Below are 20,747 nucleotides of genomic sequence, written 5' to 3'. Positions count from 1 at the left end.
GTGGATTTCTTGGGGATATTTCTAATTTCTAAAATCCAAAGAGTGCACGGAGATTTTGATTTACTCAGAATTGCCTTTTGGTATAAGGCACGTCACAGTAAACAACCTCCTGTTCTTCTGGAGCTACAGGGAGCGCTCAGCTAACAGTGTGACTCCCTCCTTCTTTCACCCAAATCGGAGTCGTCTTCTCTTAGCCTCGTAGCACATGAGTCATGTCCAGACTGAGCACAGTGTGCTGGCATAAGCTATGGGAATGTTCAGAGCTTAGAGGAAGTTTACATCATGCTGAACAAGGAAATTTAAATGTCAGAGCTCTGAGCACAGTGAAAGTAAGCTTTGCCAGAAAGAAAATTCCTAATCTTTCTTAGTATTAAATCAGGAAATACTTATGATGAAAATCAGCTCTCTCTAGTACCATCCGTCTCTCTCAGGTGTCATTCCTGCTGTTTCTATTTGTCCCTTTCTGGAAGTTCTGTTCATTGGATAAGGTTTCTTGTACACTGTGCCCCTAACTTTCTTACAGTTCTATTTTCCTTTTCTTTTTCTCCCCCCACCCGGCCTCGCCTTTTTGTTTTACTNAAGTTTACATCATGCTGAACAAGGAAATTTAAATGTCAGAGCTCTGAGCACAGTGAAAGTAAGCTTTGCCAGAAAGAAAATTCCTAATCTTTCTTAGTATTAAATCAGGAAATACTTATGATGAAAATCAGCTCTCTCCAGTACCATCCGTCTCTCTCAGGTGTCATTCCTGCCGTTTCTATTTGTCCCTTTCTGGAAGTTCTGTTCATTGGATAAGGTTTCTTGTACACTGAGCCCCTAACTTTCTTACAGTTCTATTTTCCTTTTCTTTTTCTCCCCCCACCCGGCCTCGCCTTTTTGTTTTACTTTCTAAAATTTTCCATCTTCCAACACTTTCATTGTATTTTCTTGTTACATATATTTAATATCTAGGACCTTGTTTTTATTACATACTTTTTTCCAGTATGGCAGTCTTTTATTTCTTAAATGTATCTCTTTAAGCTTCCTTTTGTTCCTTGCAGTCTCCATTTCCGCTGAGATCTTTTTCTCTGTTTTGGTCTGTTCCTTTCATGAAATAGCAATGTTTCTGAAACCCGGATTGGAATCACCTGATTTTTTTGTTTTTTAAGAATTATGAATACTGGGCCCTATCTGAGGCTGATTAGGCCATACATACATTTTACGTAAATACCTGGGAGGCCTTGACTGGTCATTTGTATTAAAGTGAGTTATTAAGTTGGTGATTAGAAAAGGCTCATCCACTGGCGAGAACACAGTTGGTATTCCGGTGGGACTGGCTGCTTTAAGTGCGTTTGTAGGTCAATTCCCTTAGACTTGGTCATTTTCTGTAAAGGGGAGTCTTTCTGGCCTCTCTGTGGGGAGCCTGCGTCAGTGACTAGAACTGGGTGGCAACATATGTGGTAGCAGTGTTTGGGGATCTAGAGAGATCTCATCTTTGGGGTGCAGGCTTTTAAAGATTTTATTTATTTATCTTTAGAGGGGAAGGGAAGGAGAGAGGGAGAGAAATATCAATGTATGGTTGCCTCTCCTGTGTTCCCTGCTGGGAACTGGCCTGCAGTCCAGGCATGTGCCCTGACTGGGAGTCGAACTGCGATATTCTGGTTTGCAGGTTCGTGCTCAGTCCACTGAGCTGAACCAGCCAGGGCGGGGTGCAGACTTTTATTTTCATCCCCTCTCTTCCTTTGGACACCTCACTTGGCCCTGGGCTGTGCATGGTGTCTGGAAGTCTGTTCCCGCCTCTCCAGTCTTCCTTCCAGCGGGAGGCAGGATAGGCCTGGCCAAAACCAGTAGTTGCCTCATATGTCTTTGTTTTTCTCCTATAAAATGTTGGCATACCTCACTTGGTGGCCTCTTTTCAGTTTTCTGTTGTCATAGGTTTTCCTCTTTTTTATTCCTTCATGAATGTTTGTCACATTATGTGAATATTAGTTCTTTAAAGGCTAAAATTAAAATTAACTTTGTGGGAGAAAAATGGGACTTCTAGATACCTTTTTAAAAAACCACTTTTTTAATTAAAAAAAGATTTTATTTACTTTCAAAGAGAAGGAAAGGGAGGGAGAAAGAAAGGGAGAGAAATACTAACGTGTAGTTGTCTCTCATGTGCCCCCATCTGGGGATCTGGCTTGCAACCNGTTTTCCTCTTTTTTATTCCTTCATGAATGTTTGTCACATTATGTGAATATTAGTTCTTTAAAGGCTAAAATTAAAATTAACTTTGTGGGAGAAAAATGGGACTTCTAGATACCTTTTTAAAAAACCACTTTTTTAATTAAAAAAAGATTTTATTTACTTTCAAAGAGAAGGAAAGGGAGGGAGAAAGAAAGGGAGAGAAATACTAACGTGTGGTTGTCTCTCATGTGCCCCCATCTGGGGATCTGGCTTGCAATCTAGGCAAGTGCCCTGATTGGGAATCAAACCAGCGACCCTATGGTTTGCAGGCCAGCCCTCAATCCACTGACTGAGCCACACCAGCCAGGGACACTTTTTTTCAATTTTGATGTTTTATTATTTGTGCTATTACAGATGTCCCATGTTTTACCCCTTTTGCTTCCCTCCACCCAACTAGCTCTCGTTTCCGTAGTCAGTCCCTACACAATAATCCATGTCCATGGGTCCTTCATGTACATTCTTTAATTCTTTCACCTTCTTTCCATCAGTCTCCCAGTCCCCCCTATCCCCATTTATAGCTGTCAGTCTATTTAGTGATTCCGTGCTTCTGATTCTGTTTTGCTTATTAGTTTGTTTTGTTCATTAGATTCCTCTTACAAGATCTTATTATGTTTGTCTTTCACTGACTGGCTTATTTCACGTAGCATAATAGTCTTCAGATTCATCCATGCTGTTAATTACAGTTGACATACAATGTTGTGTTAGTTTCAGGAGTACAACATAGTGATTAGACATTTGTATACCTTACGAAGTGATCACCCTGATAGGTCTTTTACCTATCTGACACCATACTAAGTGATTCTTAAATTAACATATTCAGAAATTTCCAAGATATTCTGAAAGGAGCAATGAGAGGAGACTTGTCCAGTCAGTGAAATGGAAGTATGGTACCGTCATCAGAGTAGATCATTGGAAAAAAAAAATGCAAGTTTCAACACAGACACAAATATACAAAAGATTTTGAAGTATACTAAAGTACCATTCCAAATTAATGAGAAAAGAATTAGATGATTCTAATAGTTTTGAAGCAACTGACTAAACATCTGGGAAAACAAACTTAGATCTCTACTTCCTGTTTTCTAAAATAAACTTGAAATATATTAATATTTAAATTAAAGGCTAATAAAAGAAGATATAGGTAATCGGTTGTACACTTGTACAGGGTAGGGCAAAAGAAGGTTTACATTGTGAGTGCATGAAGCACAGTTTATTCTTGTATTCCATATGAACAACTGTATACCTACTTTTGCTTCACCCTGAATATTCTTGAGTAAGAGGAGCTTAACCATAGCACCAAAGGTGGAAATCATTAAGGAGAAGATTGATAGGTTTGAATATGTACAATAAAGACTTATACTAATAGCTCTGACTGGTGTAGCTCAATGGATTGAGTGTGGGCTGTGAACCAAAGGGTCGCTGGTTTGATTCCCAGTCAGGGCACGTGCCTGGGTTGTGGGCCAGGTTCCTAGTGGGGGCCACATGAGAGGCAACCACACACTGATGTTTCTCTCCCTCTCTTTCTTCCTCCCTTACCCTCTCTCTAAAAATAAATCTTAAAAAGAAAAACTTAGGCTAATAAGAACAAAAAGTTATTAAAATATTCTGACAAATCATACATTGAGAAAATAGAATCTTATAGCAAAGGAGATTATCTTGCTCAAACAATAGAAAGCTATACATTGTAGTAGAAGAGTGGGCAAAGGATATGAATAAGCGTTTCACCAAGAGACTGCAAATTTTTTACACTTGTTGGTAATGTCACTGCTACTGGTAATCAACAAAATAGAAATTTAGAAGACTTTTACAGAGGACTTTGGTCAAGATGGCGGCCTAGGCAGACATGGCTCACCTCCTCACACAACAACATCAAAATTGCAACTGAAATATAGAACAGCTGTCACTCAGAACTGTCAGATATCAAGTTGAATGGAAGTCTGACAACTATGGAATTAAAGAAACCACATCCATCCAGACTGGTAGGAGGGGCCAAGATGCGGAACAATCTGGTCCCATATCCATGTGTGGTAGATAAAAATTCAGGAGGTTAATCTCTGGGAGCTTAGGCATCACAGCCCTATACCAGGCCCCCAAGCCCAGGAAGATAAGTCCCTGTAACTTCTGGCAGCAAAAACCAGTGGGGATTGAGTTGATAGAAGAAACATTTGGACTCTCAAGCAGTTCCCCTGAAAGAACCCACACGTGGACTTACTCAGATTCACTTTCTCTGAGCTCCAGCACCGGAGTAGCAGCTTGAAAGGGACCAACAGCAAATGGGGAGAAACTGGTGTCTGGCATCAAGGCGAGAGCTGGGGAACAGCTTTCTCTCAGACAGAAAGGTGAGCAGAGACCATTATTTCTGAGCCCTCCCCTGCCAGGCTGGCAGACTAGGGCCATATCTGAGACTCCATCAACCTGGCTAACACTGTTTGCCCTGCCATGGAGATCCCCTGAGACTCAGTCCCACCCAACTTAACGACCCACCCAAACTGTTAAAGGTGACTTTTCCATATGAATGGCTGGTCTTGGCTCATGCTTCACAACTTCTTAAATCCCATCAAACAAGCATCAGCTGGCCCCAGCCCCCATACCTGTTGCTAAGTGATCCTAGGCCTGGTATTAGCAGCAGCCAGTGTAGTAGATTCACAGTTTGGCTTTGCCTGGGAAGTTCCAAGCCCAGCACAAGTAGCAGATATTTCAGACTGCTTTATGGCCTGAGCAGGGTGGCCCTGGGCAGAATACAGGTGGGGGCTGACCTTGGCCTGCACCACCAGGGAAATCCTAGAGCCTGTACACCCAGTGGACAACTGCAAACCACATTGGGACACCACCACTCTGCCTGTGCATAGCTGGTCCTCCATGGAGGGCAGAGGTTGGTGGTCAGTGGTCACAGCCAGGCCTTGCAGCTGCTTGGCCTGGGTACATCCCTCCCATTGATTTGCTAAAAGCAATCAAGGCTCATCTACAATAGGAGGGTGTACTCAACCCACACAGTTGTACATCTTGAGTACCCAACTTGGGCGATGGGGGTGCTCTGCCACAGGACCCTGCAGGACATCTACTATGTTGGGCCACACTGCCAAGATAGCGAGTCATAGCAGCTCTACTTAATACAAAGAAACAAACACAGGGAGGTGGCCAAAATGAGGAGACAAAGAAACATAGCTCAAAGGAAAGAACAGATCAAAACTCCAGGAAAAGAACCAAACAAAATGGAGATAAGCAATCTGTCAAATGCAGAGTTCAAAACACTGGTTATAAGGATGCTCAAGGAACTTAGTGAGGACCTCAACAACAAAAATGATTCAGGCAGAAACAAAGGATTCACCAATTGAAAGAAAGAGTGATTTACAGGGAAACAACAGAGTGGATAAAGCAGAGAATCAAATAAATGATTTGGAACATAAGGAAGTAAAAACAACCAGTCAGAACAAGAAGAAGGAAAAAAAAGAATCCAAAAAAAAAAAGATAGTGTAAGCAGCCTGTGGGAGAACTTTAAGCTTTCCAACATCCATCTTAGGGGTGCCAGAAGAAGAAAAAGAGCAAGAAATTGGAAATCAGTTTGAAAAATAAAAGAAAACTTGCGAATTTGGTGAAGGAAATAGACATGCAATTCCAGGAAGCACAGAGAGTCCCAAATAAGGTGGATGCAAAGAGGTCCCCTCCAAGACACATCATAATCAAAATGCCAAAGTTTAAAGATAAAGAGAGAATCTTAAAAGTAGCTGGAGAAAAGCAGTTACTTACTTACAGGTGTCTCCCCATAAAACTGTCAGCTCATTTCTCAAAAGAAACTTTGCAAGCTAGAGGGGATTGGCAAGAAATATTCAAAGTCATGAAAAGCAGGGACCTATAGCCAAGATTGCTCTACTCAGCAAAGCCATTATTTAGAATTGAAGGGCAGATAAAGAGCTTCCCAGACAAGAGAAAACTAAAGGAGATCATCATGACTAAGTGCTTATTATATGAAATGTTAAAGGGACTTAAGAAAAAGATCAAAACTGTGAACAATAAAATGGGAAAAATACAAATCTATCAACAGTTGAATCTAAAAAACAAATTAGGCAAACAAGAACAGAGACGGAATCATGGATATGGAGAACGTTTTGATGGTTGCCAGTTGGGAAGGGGGTGTGAGGGAATGGGTGAAGAGGTGAGGGGATTGGATACAAACTGGTAGTTACAGAATAGTCATGGGGATGTAAAGTACAGCATAGGAAATGGAGTAGCCGAAGAAGTTATGTGCATGACCCATGGACATGAACAATGGTGGGGGTGCTGGGTGGAGGGGGCCAAAGGGGGGAAAATTGGGACAACTGTAATAGCAAAATCAATAAAAAATAATTTAAAAAACTTAGAGAATATTCCTTGCCCTTCTCTTAAGTAATTTTCACTCTTGGCAAACCAGTGGGAAAATGGGCACCCTGTATACTGGCTGTGTTGTTTCTCTATGGCAATCTGATAGTATGTGTCAAAAGCTTTAAAAATGCTTTTTCTGACTCAGTAATACCACTTTTAGGAATCGAGTCTAAGAAAATATTAGGAAATGTGCTCCAAGTATGTCATAAATGTGCAAGCTTGTTCACAACAAAGCTTTTTATAATCATGAAATATTTAAAACATTGAAATGTTAATATGCTATATCTGTTTAGTGTAATGTACTATACAACTAAAAGAAACCCATATATATATATTTATAAAGAGAAAGATCCATAATAAATATTTATTTATTATGACAGCTGATTATAAAAGAGCTGATTATAAAATATTGTGTACACATCTTTTTTTGTTAGATTTCATTTATTTTCAGAAAGGGGGAAGGGAGGTTCAAAGAGAGAAATAATGGATGTACGACAGAAGCATCAGTTGGTTGCTTCTCGCATACCCCCAACCAGTGACTGGGCCTGCAGACCAGGCATGTGCCCCAACTGGGAATTGAACCAGCTGCTCCCTGATTTACAGGCCAGTGCTCAATCCTCTGATCCCCACCAGCCAGGGCCATCTTTTTTTATATGAAAGACTTATGTATAGTCATGCACATAAAATCTGAAAAGGTAATGAATCATATGGATAACTAACTTTTGTTGAGCACTTAACTAAGTTTCAAATATATTGCTAAGGCTTTGCACATAGTGGTTCGTGTAATGAACCCAAGATATTAGCAGTGCTACCTTTGGGTGATAGAATTATAAGAAGTTGAGGGTTTTTTTTTTTTCTTTTTACTTTTCTACATGATTTTGCATAATCCCGTTTGAGAATTTGTTGCTTAAACTTTTCACCTTTGACTTTAATTATTGAGTCATTTGAGAAGGCTTGCAGGGTCCTGTGAAACCAATTAAAGATCAAAAGCTTCATAATAAATCTTACCACAGCATGATCTTGGACAAGTAACTGTATCTCTTGGATTTTATGTTTTCCCTTATAGACCAGAAGAGTTAAATAATTCAGCACCTTTGAAAAAGGAGCTGTATGTACAATAGTAATAATTAAATTATAATATTAAATGAGACCTTTAAAAAACTTTCTTCGTATTATAAATGCTATCTGGAATGTGATGAAGAGCAGCAGATATTTGTGCTGCTTCCCCCCCCCCCCGCCCATGTCTTGGGAATTGCTGCTCAAAATTCATAGACCATGCGAAGATGTAATTATGGTCAGATGAAGTTAAAATTTGATCTAAGATCTTAATTAGAAAAGCTGTGTCATCATCCTAATCAACTGATATTTTTTATTTTGCAGTTACCTTATGTCTGAATTAAATGCCTTTTCTTCCTTCTTGTAGGTCAGTTGGTGGTGTGTACTTTATGCTCCTGTGTCATGAAAACAAAGCAGATTTGGCTCTTTTCCGCACACATGCTTCCTCTGCTAGCACGACTCTGTCTTGTTCCTCTGGAGACGATCGTTATCATCAACAAATTTGCTATGATTTTTACTGGATTGGAAGTTCTCTATTTTCTTGGGTCTAATCTTTTAGTACCTTATAACCTTGCCAAGTCTGCATACAGGGAATTGGTTCAGGTAAGACTGACAACCACACACAAGAAGATAAAATTCTATATCAGTATTGTGTGTATTAAAGATTTAGTTCACTTTTATTTCACAGTCTGGTCATGGTAATATTGTGTTTGATTGTTTCAAGATAGCAACTATTTTTAGCCTGGTTAGGAACATCTGAGATTCTCAGGAAGTTCTGTTGAGAGGCAGTGAAGGGAAGTGATTTCTTTTCGTTTTCCTTCTGGTGCTGCTGTGTACTAACTAACTGTGTAATCTGGGGGTCGCCGCTTATCTTCCCTTGTCTATAATACGGAGCTCCAGATAGAAGTTGTACTCACTTCATGGTGCTGCTGTGAGTTTCAAATGAGTTCAGTGCCAGGCAGATGATGTTCAGTGTGTAGTATCTGTTGTAATGAAGACAAAAATAATACAAAATTGAATACCTGGAGGGGAAGTCCTGCCCCCGCCCCCCCCCCCCATTGTGGTCCTACTCTAACTGCAGTTCTTTCCCTATTTGTTTAAACTGGGAAGTTAAATAGTTCTGGGCTGTTATATGTTGGGTACTGTTTAGGTATGTACTTGAACTGACTTTCCAATATAATATGCTCTGCCTTCTACTTTTTTCAGACTTTGCTCTAAAATATTATTCTCAGACTCAAAATATATTCAGGAGGTAAATATTTCTCTTTGATTTAATTGAGAAATTCCAGTACACTACATAAAATAGAGCTTAAAACTGATCTTGGTATAAAAAGACTACTACTGAAATGAGCATTCTCTTCTACCTTTTTATTTTTTTTTTTTAGATTTTATTTTTTTCTGAGAGAGGGGAAGGGAGAGAGCGAGAGAAACATCAGTGTGTGGCTGCCTCTTGAGTGCCCCCTACTGGAGACATGGCCTGCAACCCAGGCATGTACCCTGACTGGGAATTGATCCAGCAGCTCTTGGGTTTGCAGGCCAGCACTCATTCCATTGAGCCATACCAGGCAGGGCTTTTTTTGTACCTCTTGACTGTGTATACATGACCTTAAGTAAGGTACAGGAAGCTCTCAGGTTGTCCAAACAGACTAAGTGTAAATTTTTTTCTTGTTGTGGCCCCAGGGGCAGACTTCCCAGAAAAATTTCTGTAAACTCTTGGCCTTAGCCCTAACTCTTCCTTCTTTTTCTTCATCTCGCACAATGTTGCCAATTCTTAAAAGTAGATCTTCCAAAGAAGTTATTTTTAGTGCCTCCATGAAGAGTGCTTCAAGCAGGTTTGTAGTTGCATTCAGAGAAAGAATGATAAATCTGTTTTTTTCTTTGAATTCAATCTCATGGAGCTATCCTGGTTTGTAAAAAAACAATAGATATTGAGTAAGTATTAATGGGATACTGTTTATTTAATCACTATAAGGACAAAGCCACCATTTTTCAATGTCATGTTTACCCTTTCGGTTACCCTAAGATTCATGCGTCACTTGGTGCTGTAGTTGAAAACATGTTACAGGTTATGAAGCGCGTGACCTGAAAAGAATTTGCAAGAATAGGCAAGAAGTGAAAACTGTCAGGTTTTTTTTTAGTTGTTTGTTCCTTGAATGGAAAGCAGAAAAAGTACTCTCTACCTCTCAATGATCAGTTTACTGATCAGCTAATAATTTACAGCTAGTTGAGCAATTCCCTTTTTTTTCTTTCCAGTATTTAGTTGAGGAAAGAAAGGTTAATCTTGACTAGATTTTTGGGAAAAATTTATTTGTAGAGGAAAAAAATGTAAATTTAGAAAAACCTGCAAGTCAGTGTATTTTAACTAATACTTAAAGATTTTTACCCACTTAGAAAGAGGTTAATTAGAAACCAGAACAGCTTGCACATCCATGTATTTTAATCTCAGATCTTTATAGTTTATTGAAACATCACACTGAGAGTTCCAGCAAGACCGGTTGACTGCTTGGATTAGATGTGCATCCTGCCTGGGAGAACCCTGTTGTGTTACCATGGTCTCTGGTCCTTGGCTTAGTAACTCCAAAAACTTCATCATGGTTATGCTTGTAGGCTAACTCAGATTATGCGAATCAATTGCATGAGAGATTTGTTATAGACTAGAAAGCTAATTTATTGAATTAAAATAGATGTATTTTTTTAAGTGTACCTTGTAGCCTGGTGTTAATGCACTCGGCATATCAAATCAAGAAATGTTGCTTGATAAATACACAGTAGGAGCAAAGGGAAAAACGTGCTAATTATCTGGGGTGTGGGGGTTGCTAATTATCTTTGCTTCACAGTACAGTAAACTTCTCCAGTGACTATTCTTCCTTCCATCAAACTATCATCTATGACATTCCTGAATAAACCCTGAAAAATTCTTCCTTTTACATTTCCTTTTTTCCTAGTCCCTCAAGCAATATTGCATCATTCTTGCTAGTCCCAATCATTTTGATCGGGTATGAGTAAGTTTACCGAGTCTCTTGGTGTTGCCTTTGATGTAGTTTTACTCTGCATATGACTTTATCCCTGACTGTTAGGGCAGTTTACTGTTGCTATTTGATGAGTGTGGGTCAAGTGTTAATAATAATGAAAAATCAGTAAATTTTTAAAAATACACTGTTTGCTAAGTGTGTGTAGAGCTAACTTTAAAAGAATTTATCTAGAACCATCTTGCAGTAAAAGTCCAATTTTTCTTAAGTACTTTAGAATAAACCCTTGTGTTTGTGTTTATTGACGTGATACAAGATGTTTTCCTATCTTCTTTTCTTATCCAGGTAGTGGAAGTATATGGCCTTCTAGCCTTGGGAATGTCCCTGTGGAATCAGCTGGTGGTTCCTGTACTCTTCATGGTTTTCTGGCTCGTCTTATTTGCTCTCCAGATTTATTCCTATTTCAGTACTCGAGATCAGCCTGCATCACGGGAGAGGCTTCTTTTCCTTTTCTTGACAAGGTAATTAGTCTGAGTGTCCCCTACCGCACAGAACCTTGGGAAGAGAAAACCGACCTAGGAGTAGTGAGTGTTGCAACTTTCATCAGCCGTATCATAGTGCTTCATATTTCATGACGATAGGATTTTCATTCAGTGGTTGCCCAGGTTTGGTGACAGAGGGAGGTGCGTATACTATAGTAATTTAATAATGGTGGTGCATTTGGCTGCAGTATGGACCAGAGTACAGCAAGTTTGTGGAAAGGTATGGCGCAAATTGTAAAAATATTTTTTCAATTTCAAGTTACATTATTGGGTCAATAAGAGAAAAATGTTACTAAAAACACTATTCCTTATTGAGTATTTAATATATGCCAGCCACACTAATAAACACTTTTCTTCACACTTAATCCTTTCCACAATCCCGAGAGAGAGATGCCTCTGTCATCATTACTGATTTGGAGCTGAGGGCACTGGACCAACCACCCANTTGTAAAAATATTTTTTCAATTTCAAGTTACATTATTGGGTCAATAAGAGAAAAATGTTACTAAAAACACTATTCCTTATTGAGTATTTAATATATGCCAGCCACACTAATAAACACTTTTCTTCACACTTAATCCTTTCCACAATCCCGAGAGAGAGATGCCTCTGTCATCATTACTGATTTGGAGCTGAGGGCACTGGACCCAACCACCCAGGGGACACTGCCAAAAGAAGCAGCGCTGACCCTGAACTCTTCTGAGTTCAAACCCTGTGACTTACTCTGCTTTCACTGGGCCCCATTATATTTAATGTTTGACTTCATTATTGAGAGAGAGTTAAATAATTGGTGAAATGAGTATATTATAGTACTTTACTGTTTAACCCAAGGGAATTCTGACTTGGTTTTTAATGTGTAGTATGAAAAAATGTCTTAAGTCGTTAGAGACTTTTCCCACTTCACTGTCTTTGCTGTGAGCTTGTGCTAGATCCACATTTGTCGGTTCCCACTCTGAGACAGAGTCTCACACCCTCAGAATCTAGCACAGGGTACATGTCTTTGTTCTCTGGCTCACTGTCCCTTTAAAAGGCGAGAGTGAAACTCTGTGCTCCTGGGAAGTAAATATAGGTGGGTAAAAGCCTTGAGTTTTAGTTAGTAGAACCATTGTTTCTCAACCATCCAAAATGATGAGATACTGTGCACTAAGTGATATGGGAATGAGAAGTTTAAGACAAAGTTACAGTTCTTAAGGAGCATGTTAAATGTTAAGATTGAAAATGTTACACAAGGTTAAATATTAATAAAAAGGTCATGGAACAATACCTGTCTTAACAAAAAAGTAGAACAAACTTACTGAGTCAGATTTTGTATTTCTTGGAAATAACACTTTTAATTGAGAAGTAGCTTTCATACACATGCAATAAATTGGTATCGAACACATTTTTATTGCTGTTTACTTTTGTGTAGATATTATGGAGGTTCTACACAGAATTTAAAAATAATCCAAAAAGTAGCTGAATTTAAAGAGAGAGAACATGCAGTGGTTAGAATAATAATAACCTAAGCGTGGCCTGGGGCTGGCTGTGGTTTGAACCGGATCGCCACCCGGTGGCGTGAAGTGCGGCACAGAGGAGGAAGTAGGCCCAGCAACTGGTAAGCTGTGACAGCGACCGGACTTAGTGACAAAGTGAGAAAATAATAGCGAAGTTTTAGATGAGGTTTAGATGTGCTGCCAAACAGACTTTTCTGTTACTTATTTTATACATGGGATAAATTTCCCCTCAAAAGAAGAATACCTTATTTTGGTTTTTAATAGAGAAGTTCCCACATGGCTCTTTGATGAATTTCTCTCTCGTTCTTTGGCCCTCCTGCTACCCTTGTGTGCCAGGTTGCATGTATGCGTTGTCTTGTCAGAGAGCAACTTATTTAAGAAAAGGAGGATTGCAGGTTTGCAGGTTTGCAAGGTCATGTGACTAAACAAACTGACAAAAAAAGAAGGCTCTTTTCCTGCTAAAAAAAAAGTAGAAACAAAAAAATCATTAAAATGTCTCATTAAAGAGAGAGGGGAAGAAAAAAATTTACAAATTTCCCAAACTCTTTCACTTCCCCAAAGCTAGGTTGAGAACTTTTGTTTTCTTTAGTACATTCTTTTGAAAAGCACTACATTCTTTTCTAAAATAAGAGAAAAAGAATGTGTTTTCTCTTGAAAATGTAAATAAATCATATTCTTAGGTTGTAGAAGATTTTTCTAGATGTGGAGGCAAGAATAGAATGGATCTTCAGTAAAACTTTCAGATTTCCGATGAGAATGAAGTAGGTTTTTTAGTATTTCTAGCCATGATTTTTCTATTTTTTAATAGGAAAAAAATTGTTTTCTTTGAGAAATATGCCAGACATTTTAGAAATTAGATCTGTAAATGACATAAAATTAGCTACAAGCCACCATGGTTGGTGATATTTTTATTCCTAACGTAAAATAATGTACATCGGTCTGCATAATGTTAGATATTATAAATACTAGCTTGTGAGCAGTTGTATACTAAGGATAACTACGTAGCAGATGCAAGGGGCTACCTAGCAAAGGACAGATGTGATTCCCCTCAGTGAGTCCCTCATCCATTCAAATGAAACTCTTCACTGAAATTCTAAAACTGAACATTCAGTGCTTTGAACATTTCTTAGGTGCTGTATAAATGTTAAATCCAGATTTTTGGTACATAATATTTCATATATTTGCAAAATACTTGGCAGTAAGTTAATAACTAAGATGTTCAAAGAAATACTTCCATAGAAAATGAAAGCATTTCCAGGCTTTCCTGGAACAGTAGGGCCTTCCTGTTCTCCTTCTGGGTGGTATTCATAGCAAATTTTTATGTTAAATCTCAATACTAAAATTTTATATATATAAAAGATTTTATTTATTTATCTTTAGAGGGGAAGGGAAGGAGAGAAGGAGAGAAATATCAATGTACGGTTGCCTCTCATGAGCCCCCTGCTGAGAACTGGCCTGCAACCCAGGCATGTACCCTGACTGGGAATCGAACCGCGATCATGTGGTTCGCAGGCCCGTGCTCAATTCACTGAGCTACACCAGCCAGGGCCTAAAATTATATTAAAATGGTCTTGGACTGTACTTTTGGACATGCTTTTGAAATAACCCAGAATAAAATGAACTTACCTAAACCAAAATCAAATCAAGTTTACGGTGCTGACAGCGTGGAGGAGACTGTTGAACTGAGACTAGTCGGCACAGACCCTGGCCCATCGCCATTTGGTAGAATACAGCATTTCGACTGGTAACCGCAGCAGCAGTACAGGCTGAACAATCGAAACAGCCACCATTCTCCAGAGGGGACAGTGCACGACCACACGTTTCTTTAGAATATTACCAATATGTTAATCATGTGTTTCTTAAGGTTTGAACAAGACTTGAGCCCTTAGAGTTTTAAGGAGATGGTGCATTTGAAGGATGCTGAATAAATAAAAATAAGACTTTGTTTCATATATGGTGCTGTGTGCTGAATATTTGCCAAGGGGGTAGAGAAAATGTAGGTTTACATAGTAATAAGAATGGATTTAAATTATTAATAGAGTGGTTAGGAGATGTTATCTGCAATTTTAGTTTGGAGTGTTTTAATTAATGAGGATCAGATCAGGTTTGCTGGTTATTTAAAAGCTTAAGATGTTTTTATTCCAAATGGAAAAATTTTATGTCAGTATTTCCTCCTTCCTTCTAGCATCGCTGAATGCTGCAGCACTCCCTACTCTCTCTTGGGCTTGGTCTTCACTGTTTCCTTTGTTGCCTTGGGTGTTCTGACACTCTGCAAGTTTTACCTGCAGGGTTATCGAGCTTTCATGAATGATCCCGCCATGAATCGGTAAGTCATTTACTCTGAATATCTCTGGAAATTATAATCTTACTGTAACTTGAAGAAGTAGGGATAAATATTTTTGCTTGTAAAATATGGATTAAAATACTATTAAAAATAATTAAGTTCCGCCCTGGCTGGTGTAGCTCAGTGGATTGAGCACGGGCCTGCGAACCACATGATCACGGTTCGATTCCCAATCAGGGCACATGCCTGGGTTGCAGGCCAGTTCCCAGCAGGGGACTCATGAGGGGCAACCACACATTGATGTTTCTCTCTTTCTCTACTTCCCTTCCCCTCTAAATATAAATAAATAAAATCTTAAAAAAATAATAATAATAATAAAGTTCCCATGTGTAAAAGATGAATTTTATTCTATGTACATAACAATGTATATTGGATACTTTCATTTTCTAAATTTCTTCTAGAGATTTTTGATAGCTGTTCTTCCCCATTTGAAGTATAGCCCTGTTAAAATCAGATTTCTATATTTCATTCTTCCCTAAAAGTTTTTTTTTATGCTTGAACATAATTTTGGTGCTAGTCAAAGTTTCAAAGGATGCATTAATAAGAATGCAGAATATTATAGTTAATTGAGTGGTTATTAAATTACTAAGATCAGGTATTGGAAAAGCTATTTCTAGAAGTTGTCATGATTTCTGTTTATACAGGAGTTTCATGGTTTCATTTGTGTAAATTTATATAATCTCTCTCTCTTTTTTTAAATTTTATTTAACTCTTGTTCAAGTACAGTTTTCTTTCTTGTATTCCCAGCCCTGCCCTCCCTATATAATCTCTTAAACTCTAAATTTTTATGTGTTATTTCAGAATTAGTAGATGATGAATACCTCATAAATTGGGACGGGATTTTTTTTGGTATATGTTATTGCTTTATTTATTTATTTATTTATTTATTTTTTAGACAGAGGGGAAAGGAGGGAGGAAGAGGGAGAGAAACATCGATGTGTACAGAAAACATTGATTGGTTGCCTCTTGCACACCACAAAATGGGGACCTGGCCTGCAACCCAGACATGTGCCGTGACTGGGAATTGAACTGGAAACCTTTTGGTTCACAGTCCGGTGGCGCTCAGTCCACTGAGCCACAGGAGCCAGGGCAGTGGGGTTTTTCTTTTTCTTTTTTTCTTAATGGCAAAATTTTAAAAATCTATCTTCAGTCTTCCTGCCAGTCCCAGCTAATATCTTTGTAATGGAAAGGGGGGTGGGCAAGAAAGAAAAATAATTCATGTGTAAGCTTACAAAATTTATACCATTCAAAAAGCACAAAGAGGAAAGTGACAACTCTCTCCCCCTACTTACCATTTTTCTCCCCGAAGGTAACAGCTATAGATGGTTTTTAGATTTCTTTTTAAAAATACTCCCTTCCCCCTTTTTGAAAATTCATTTTCAATTATATTTGATATGCAGTATTTTATTAGTTTCTAGTGTACAACATAGTGATTAGACATTTATATGCATTATGAAGTGTTCACCCTTGTAACTCTAGTACCCATCTGACACCATATATAGTTATTACAATATTAACTGTTCCCTCTGGTTTCCTTCATATCCCTGTGGCTGTTTCAAAGTTCCTTATTGGGAAAGGGGCGTGTGTGTGTGCGTGCGCGTGCGCACACATGCTTTCCTCCATACTATAGACAGCATTATGCACCTATTTGTTTCACTTAATATGTTTCAGATAGTGCTTTTGTTGGTTTTTTATGTCACCACATAGAGATACATGTCTTTCTTTTCAATGAAAGCATAGTATTCCAAAATACGGGTTTATTTCTCTCGCTCTTTTTGTGTGTGTTTTTTCTGTTAAAAGGTAATGCTCTTGTAAGTATCTTTATACATGTCTCTTGTTTTTAAATCCTTGATCAGGCAAATTTCAAACCAGCAAAGCGGAGAGAACAGTAAAATGACCCCCGTGTACTTGCCGCCCATCCCCAGTAGTGTGGGCGGGCCTTGTCGTGCCGCAGGTGCCTCTGTGAGCTCCACCCCCTCTGTCCCTGCCTCCATTGCCCCCCCTGCAGGCGTTTGGAGTCTGTCCCAGCTGTGATATTTGACCCGTAGAGATTTCAGTTTGTTAATCTTTTTTTTTAAAGATTTTATTTATCAGTTTGTTAATCTTTTGAAAAAACATAGCTACAATAGAATGTCTGTGCCTAACAAAAGAATTCCTTGACATCAAATACACTAGCTGGTGTTCAGATTTTTCTGATTATCTAAAATGTTTTAAACATTTTGTTTGGCCAACTTAAGAGACAAATAAAACCCATATTGCAGTCACTTAATATGTCTCTTAAGTCGCTTGTAACATTTAGGTCCCTGCTACCCTATAGTTTGGATTTTGCTGGTTGTGTCCCCATGATGCCATATAACAAGTTCCATTGTTCACTCTATTTCCCTTGATACATACCTTTTGTAATAGGTTCACAGGAAAAATTATTCCCTGTAAGTTTATTGAGTTGAAGGGTATGTTCCTTTTAAATTTATTAGCAGTTTTTCTCCAGAAAGGTTTTATCTGTTTATATCTCATGATGTAAGTACGTATGATTCAGTGGATACCTAAGAATGGTAGAGTTATGTTGTTCATTATCAAAGTCTGGTTAGAACACGTTATTTATCTTGCAAATTGCTTTTTTCCTCTTGTGTGCTAGAGAAACAGCTATTATGTTTTATACATGTAGTGATACATTATGATTGTATAGCATTGCATTGATCTTATAGGTTAATATTCTGATCAGGTTTTTTATTTTTGTCTAATGATCACAAATATGTAACAGCAGTCTAAGCCTTTAGTTGTTTTCTGTTGGAATTAAATGAGATTCTATTTTGGTCTGTTTTTTCCTGAAAATGTATGCTTTTTAGGGGCATGACAGAAGGAGTCACGCTGCTGATCCTGGCGGTGCAGACTGGCCTGATAGAGCTGCAGGTTGTTCACCGGGCGTTCCTGCTCAGCATCATCCTTTTCATCGTCGTGGCTTCTATCCTGCAGTCTATGCTGGAGATCGCCGATCCTATTGTTTTGGCCCTGGGAGCGTCTAGAGACAAGTAAGAAAAGTCCTAAAAGAAATTCTTATGATATGCTTTACATGAGCTTGTTGTTTGAAGATTTAGGTAATGTTTTAGAGACAGAAAATGTGTGAATAATTGGTATCAGCTTAAGTTAACAGCTTTACATTTTTATTTTTCTTATGTGGCTGGCTTTTATGTTGTTTTCTCTCTCAAGATTCTTACAGTTAAAAGTCAGGGCTGATGTGGCCCAGTGGATTGAACATCGGCTACAGACCAGAGGGTTGCTGGTTCGATTCCCAGTCAGGGCACAGGCCTGGGTAGCAGGCCCAGTCCCTAGTAGGGGACACATGAGCAGCAACCACACATTGATGTTCCCTTCCCCTCTCTAAAAATAAATAACATCTTTAAAAAAAGAAAGAAAGAAATACCTGATTTTATTGCTTATTTGATAGTTTTAGTATTTACTGAGTAAGAGAGCAGGCAATGTTTTGGGAGATAGAATTTTCACAGCAGAATTTTAACATTCCAAATTATCATTTTATTGTAGTTTGTAAAATTTATCTTTTTATCCCTGGATAAGAAACCTTCTAAGGTTTGTTAGACGCATTTAAGATGCTGAACTCAATGGTGAACTCAACAGTTAACAGCCACTTAGATTGGGTTGTTTTTGACTTAAGTACTATTTTGTCATCTCTGGCAATATCCTTTGGCATTAATTAATTAGTTAATTAAGTATATATTACTATGAATATAATACTATAGAAAGTTTAAGCAAGAGAAAAACATGATTTCACTACATAAGGTTTTTATTGAATTTTAGCTGCTTAAATAAGAGTATATGTGTATATATGTTTGTGTATATATATGTATAATACACACAAAAATTAGACATAAATTTAAGACTGTATACTGTATATATTCTGTTGGGTAGGTATTTAAATATATGTTTGTGTGTGTATATATATATATATATATATGTAAATATAGTACTACTTCATAGAAATGAATCATAGCTTGATTTTGAAAAGTAGTTTCAAAGCAAGTTGCTCTACTAAAGAAAATTATTTAAAATCTATCACCTAACATAGTGTAACTACTGTTGCAGTCATTTCTTCTCACCTGCCTTTCTTTACAAAAAGAAAATTATGTTTTGAATATCAGAGGAGAGCTATTGAGAGGTTTATTTCTGTCCCTCAACTTCTGATAACAGAAATGTGGCAAGAGCTGATGTAAAACACTTTCCAGGAGTGCCTCGCTTTCATTTCTACCATGTTAATAGTGCACTTTCTTTTCTACCTTGCTGATTGTAGAGATTCTCACACAGTATAGCATTTAACTGTGTGTGGTCACTTTTCCTCCCACCTATAATGTAAAGGTAGGAGGGACAATTTATGCTACTTTTTTTGTCTCTTTGAGATGCTTTGCACAGATTTGAGAATGTAGTACAGATGCTGATGCTTAATTAGAACAGCTTAATTTTGTTGCAGACAAACTTTAATAAACTCTTTTGGTTGAAATCTGTATTTCCTCATAAGGGTTTTAAATCAACTGTGTTCATGTTTTATAAGAAATCATTAAATAATAATTTTAAGTCTGTATATTCAGTTTATATAGATTGCAGCTGAGTTTTGTTTTTAAGAGAGGGGATAGCTGTTTGGGGGTACTGATTTCTTTCTAGATATTTGATCACTATTTTAAAAAAATGCTCTAACTTTGGCTTTAATTTACTCAGGCAATGGAAGTATCTAGTAACTTTCTTTCCCTTAATCCCTTGTGGAGGTAATAAGGCCCTACATCATCTGTTTGCTTATAATTTGGTTACATAGAGTAAGTAGCTCTGAGTAAACTTGTAGGGGCTAGAAATCACTCTCTTTTTTTCTGTTGCACACAGAGGTTTTCTAAGTTCTGCTTAAGGTGATTGTTAGGGAGTGTTTTTGTGTATTTATCTTTTAGAATTTGGTATACAATCTTTATTAAATTCAGGTACATTAGGAATAAATCTACTAAAATACTACAATGTGTGAGGAGCTAAACAAAAGAAAAATTATGTTCCTCCTCCTTTGGTCGTAACTGGGGCTCTTCCTATGTGGTACTGCACTGTTGACAAGTAAGGTTTGGGTAGAATCAGAAACTGAAATCTAACTATTCCCCTGTGAAATAATTGTGATAACTTTTCTCCTGCTTACCTCATGGGCCTTGCACTTGGATAGTTAGATGGGTAGGGGAGAAAAGATAATACTAATTGGAAAGTGATTTGAAAAATACCAAGCAGAAATGCATTTTCAAGTTACATTTGGCACTTCAAACAAGTCTTTGTGCTTAAGAGCTGCTGTATGAGTAATGAGTCATTGTTCTTTTTTCCAAGGGGTTTAAATTTGGGCAGGAGGACTTTTGTGTGTGTACCCATACAGATATACATGCATGTATAATTTTTAATATATTTTATTGATTATGCTATTATGATTTTCCCAGCTTTTTTCCTTTGCTCTTTCACCCCGTACTCCCCATTCCCTCCAGCAATCCTTCTTAGTTTCTGTCCATGGGTTATGCATGTAAGTTCTTTGGCTTCTCCATTTTCTCTGCTTTTTTTAACATCCCCCATCTGTTTTGTACCTGACAAATTCATACATTGTAATCCCTGCACCTTTTCCCCCATTCTCCCCCTTCCTCTCCCAACTGATACCCCTCCAAGTGATCTCCATGTCTGTTTCTGTTTTGTGTGTTTGCTTAGTTTGTTGTTTTAGATTCAGTTGTTGATAGTTTTGAATTTATTGACATTTTAATGT

The 20,747-nt window shown here is 38.0% G+C and overlaps 1 protein-coding gene across 1 annotated transcript in view; it reads left to right on the top strand.

The window, feature by feature from the left end:
* The window catches only part of RNF145 (ring finger protein 145), a 57,703-nt gene that overhangs the window by 28,117 nt on the left and 8,839 nt on the right, over nucleotides 1-20,747 (top strand). Inside the window, exons 5-8 of the mRNA XM_037050883.1 lie at nucleotides 7,988-8,223; nucleotides 10,935-11,110; nucleotides 14,810-14,950; nucleotides 17,815-17,997. Of these exons, the coding sequence (XP_036906778.1) occupies nucleotides 7,988-8,223; nucleotides 10,935-11,110; nucleotides 14,810-14,950; nucleotides 17,815-17,997 (736 nt within the window). The remainder of the gene's footprint in view (nucleotides 1-7,987; nucleotides 8,224-10,934; nucleotides 11,111-14,809; nucleotides 14,951-17,814; nucleotides 17,998-20,747) is intronic.

This window comes from Sturnira hondurensis, unplaced genomic scaffold (assembly GCF_014824575.4).
Source record: "Sturnira hondurensis isolate 20B ecotype Veracruz unplaced genomic scaffold, ASM1482457v3 Scaffold0000022, whole genome shotgun sequence".
NCBI classification, from domain to species: Eukaryota; Metazoa; Chordata; class Mammalia; order Chiroptera; family Phyllostomidae; genus Sturnira; species Sturnira hondurensis.
This window is presented reverse-complemented; position numbering and strand designations above follow the sequence as displayed.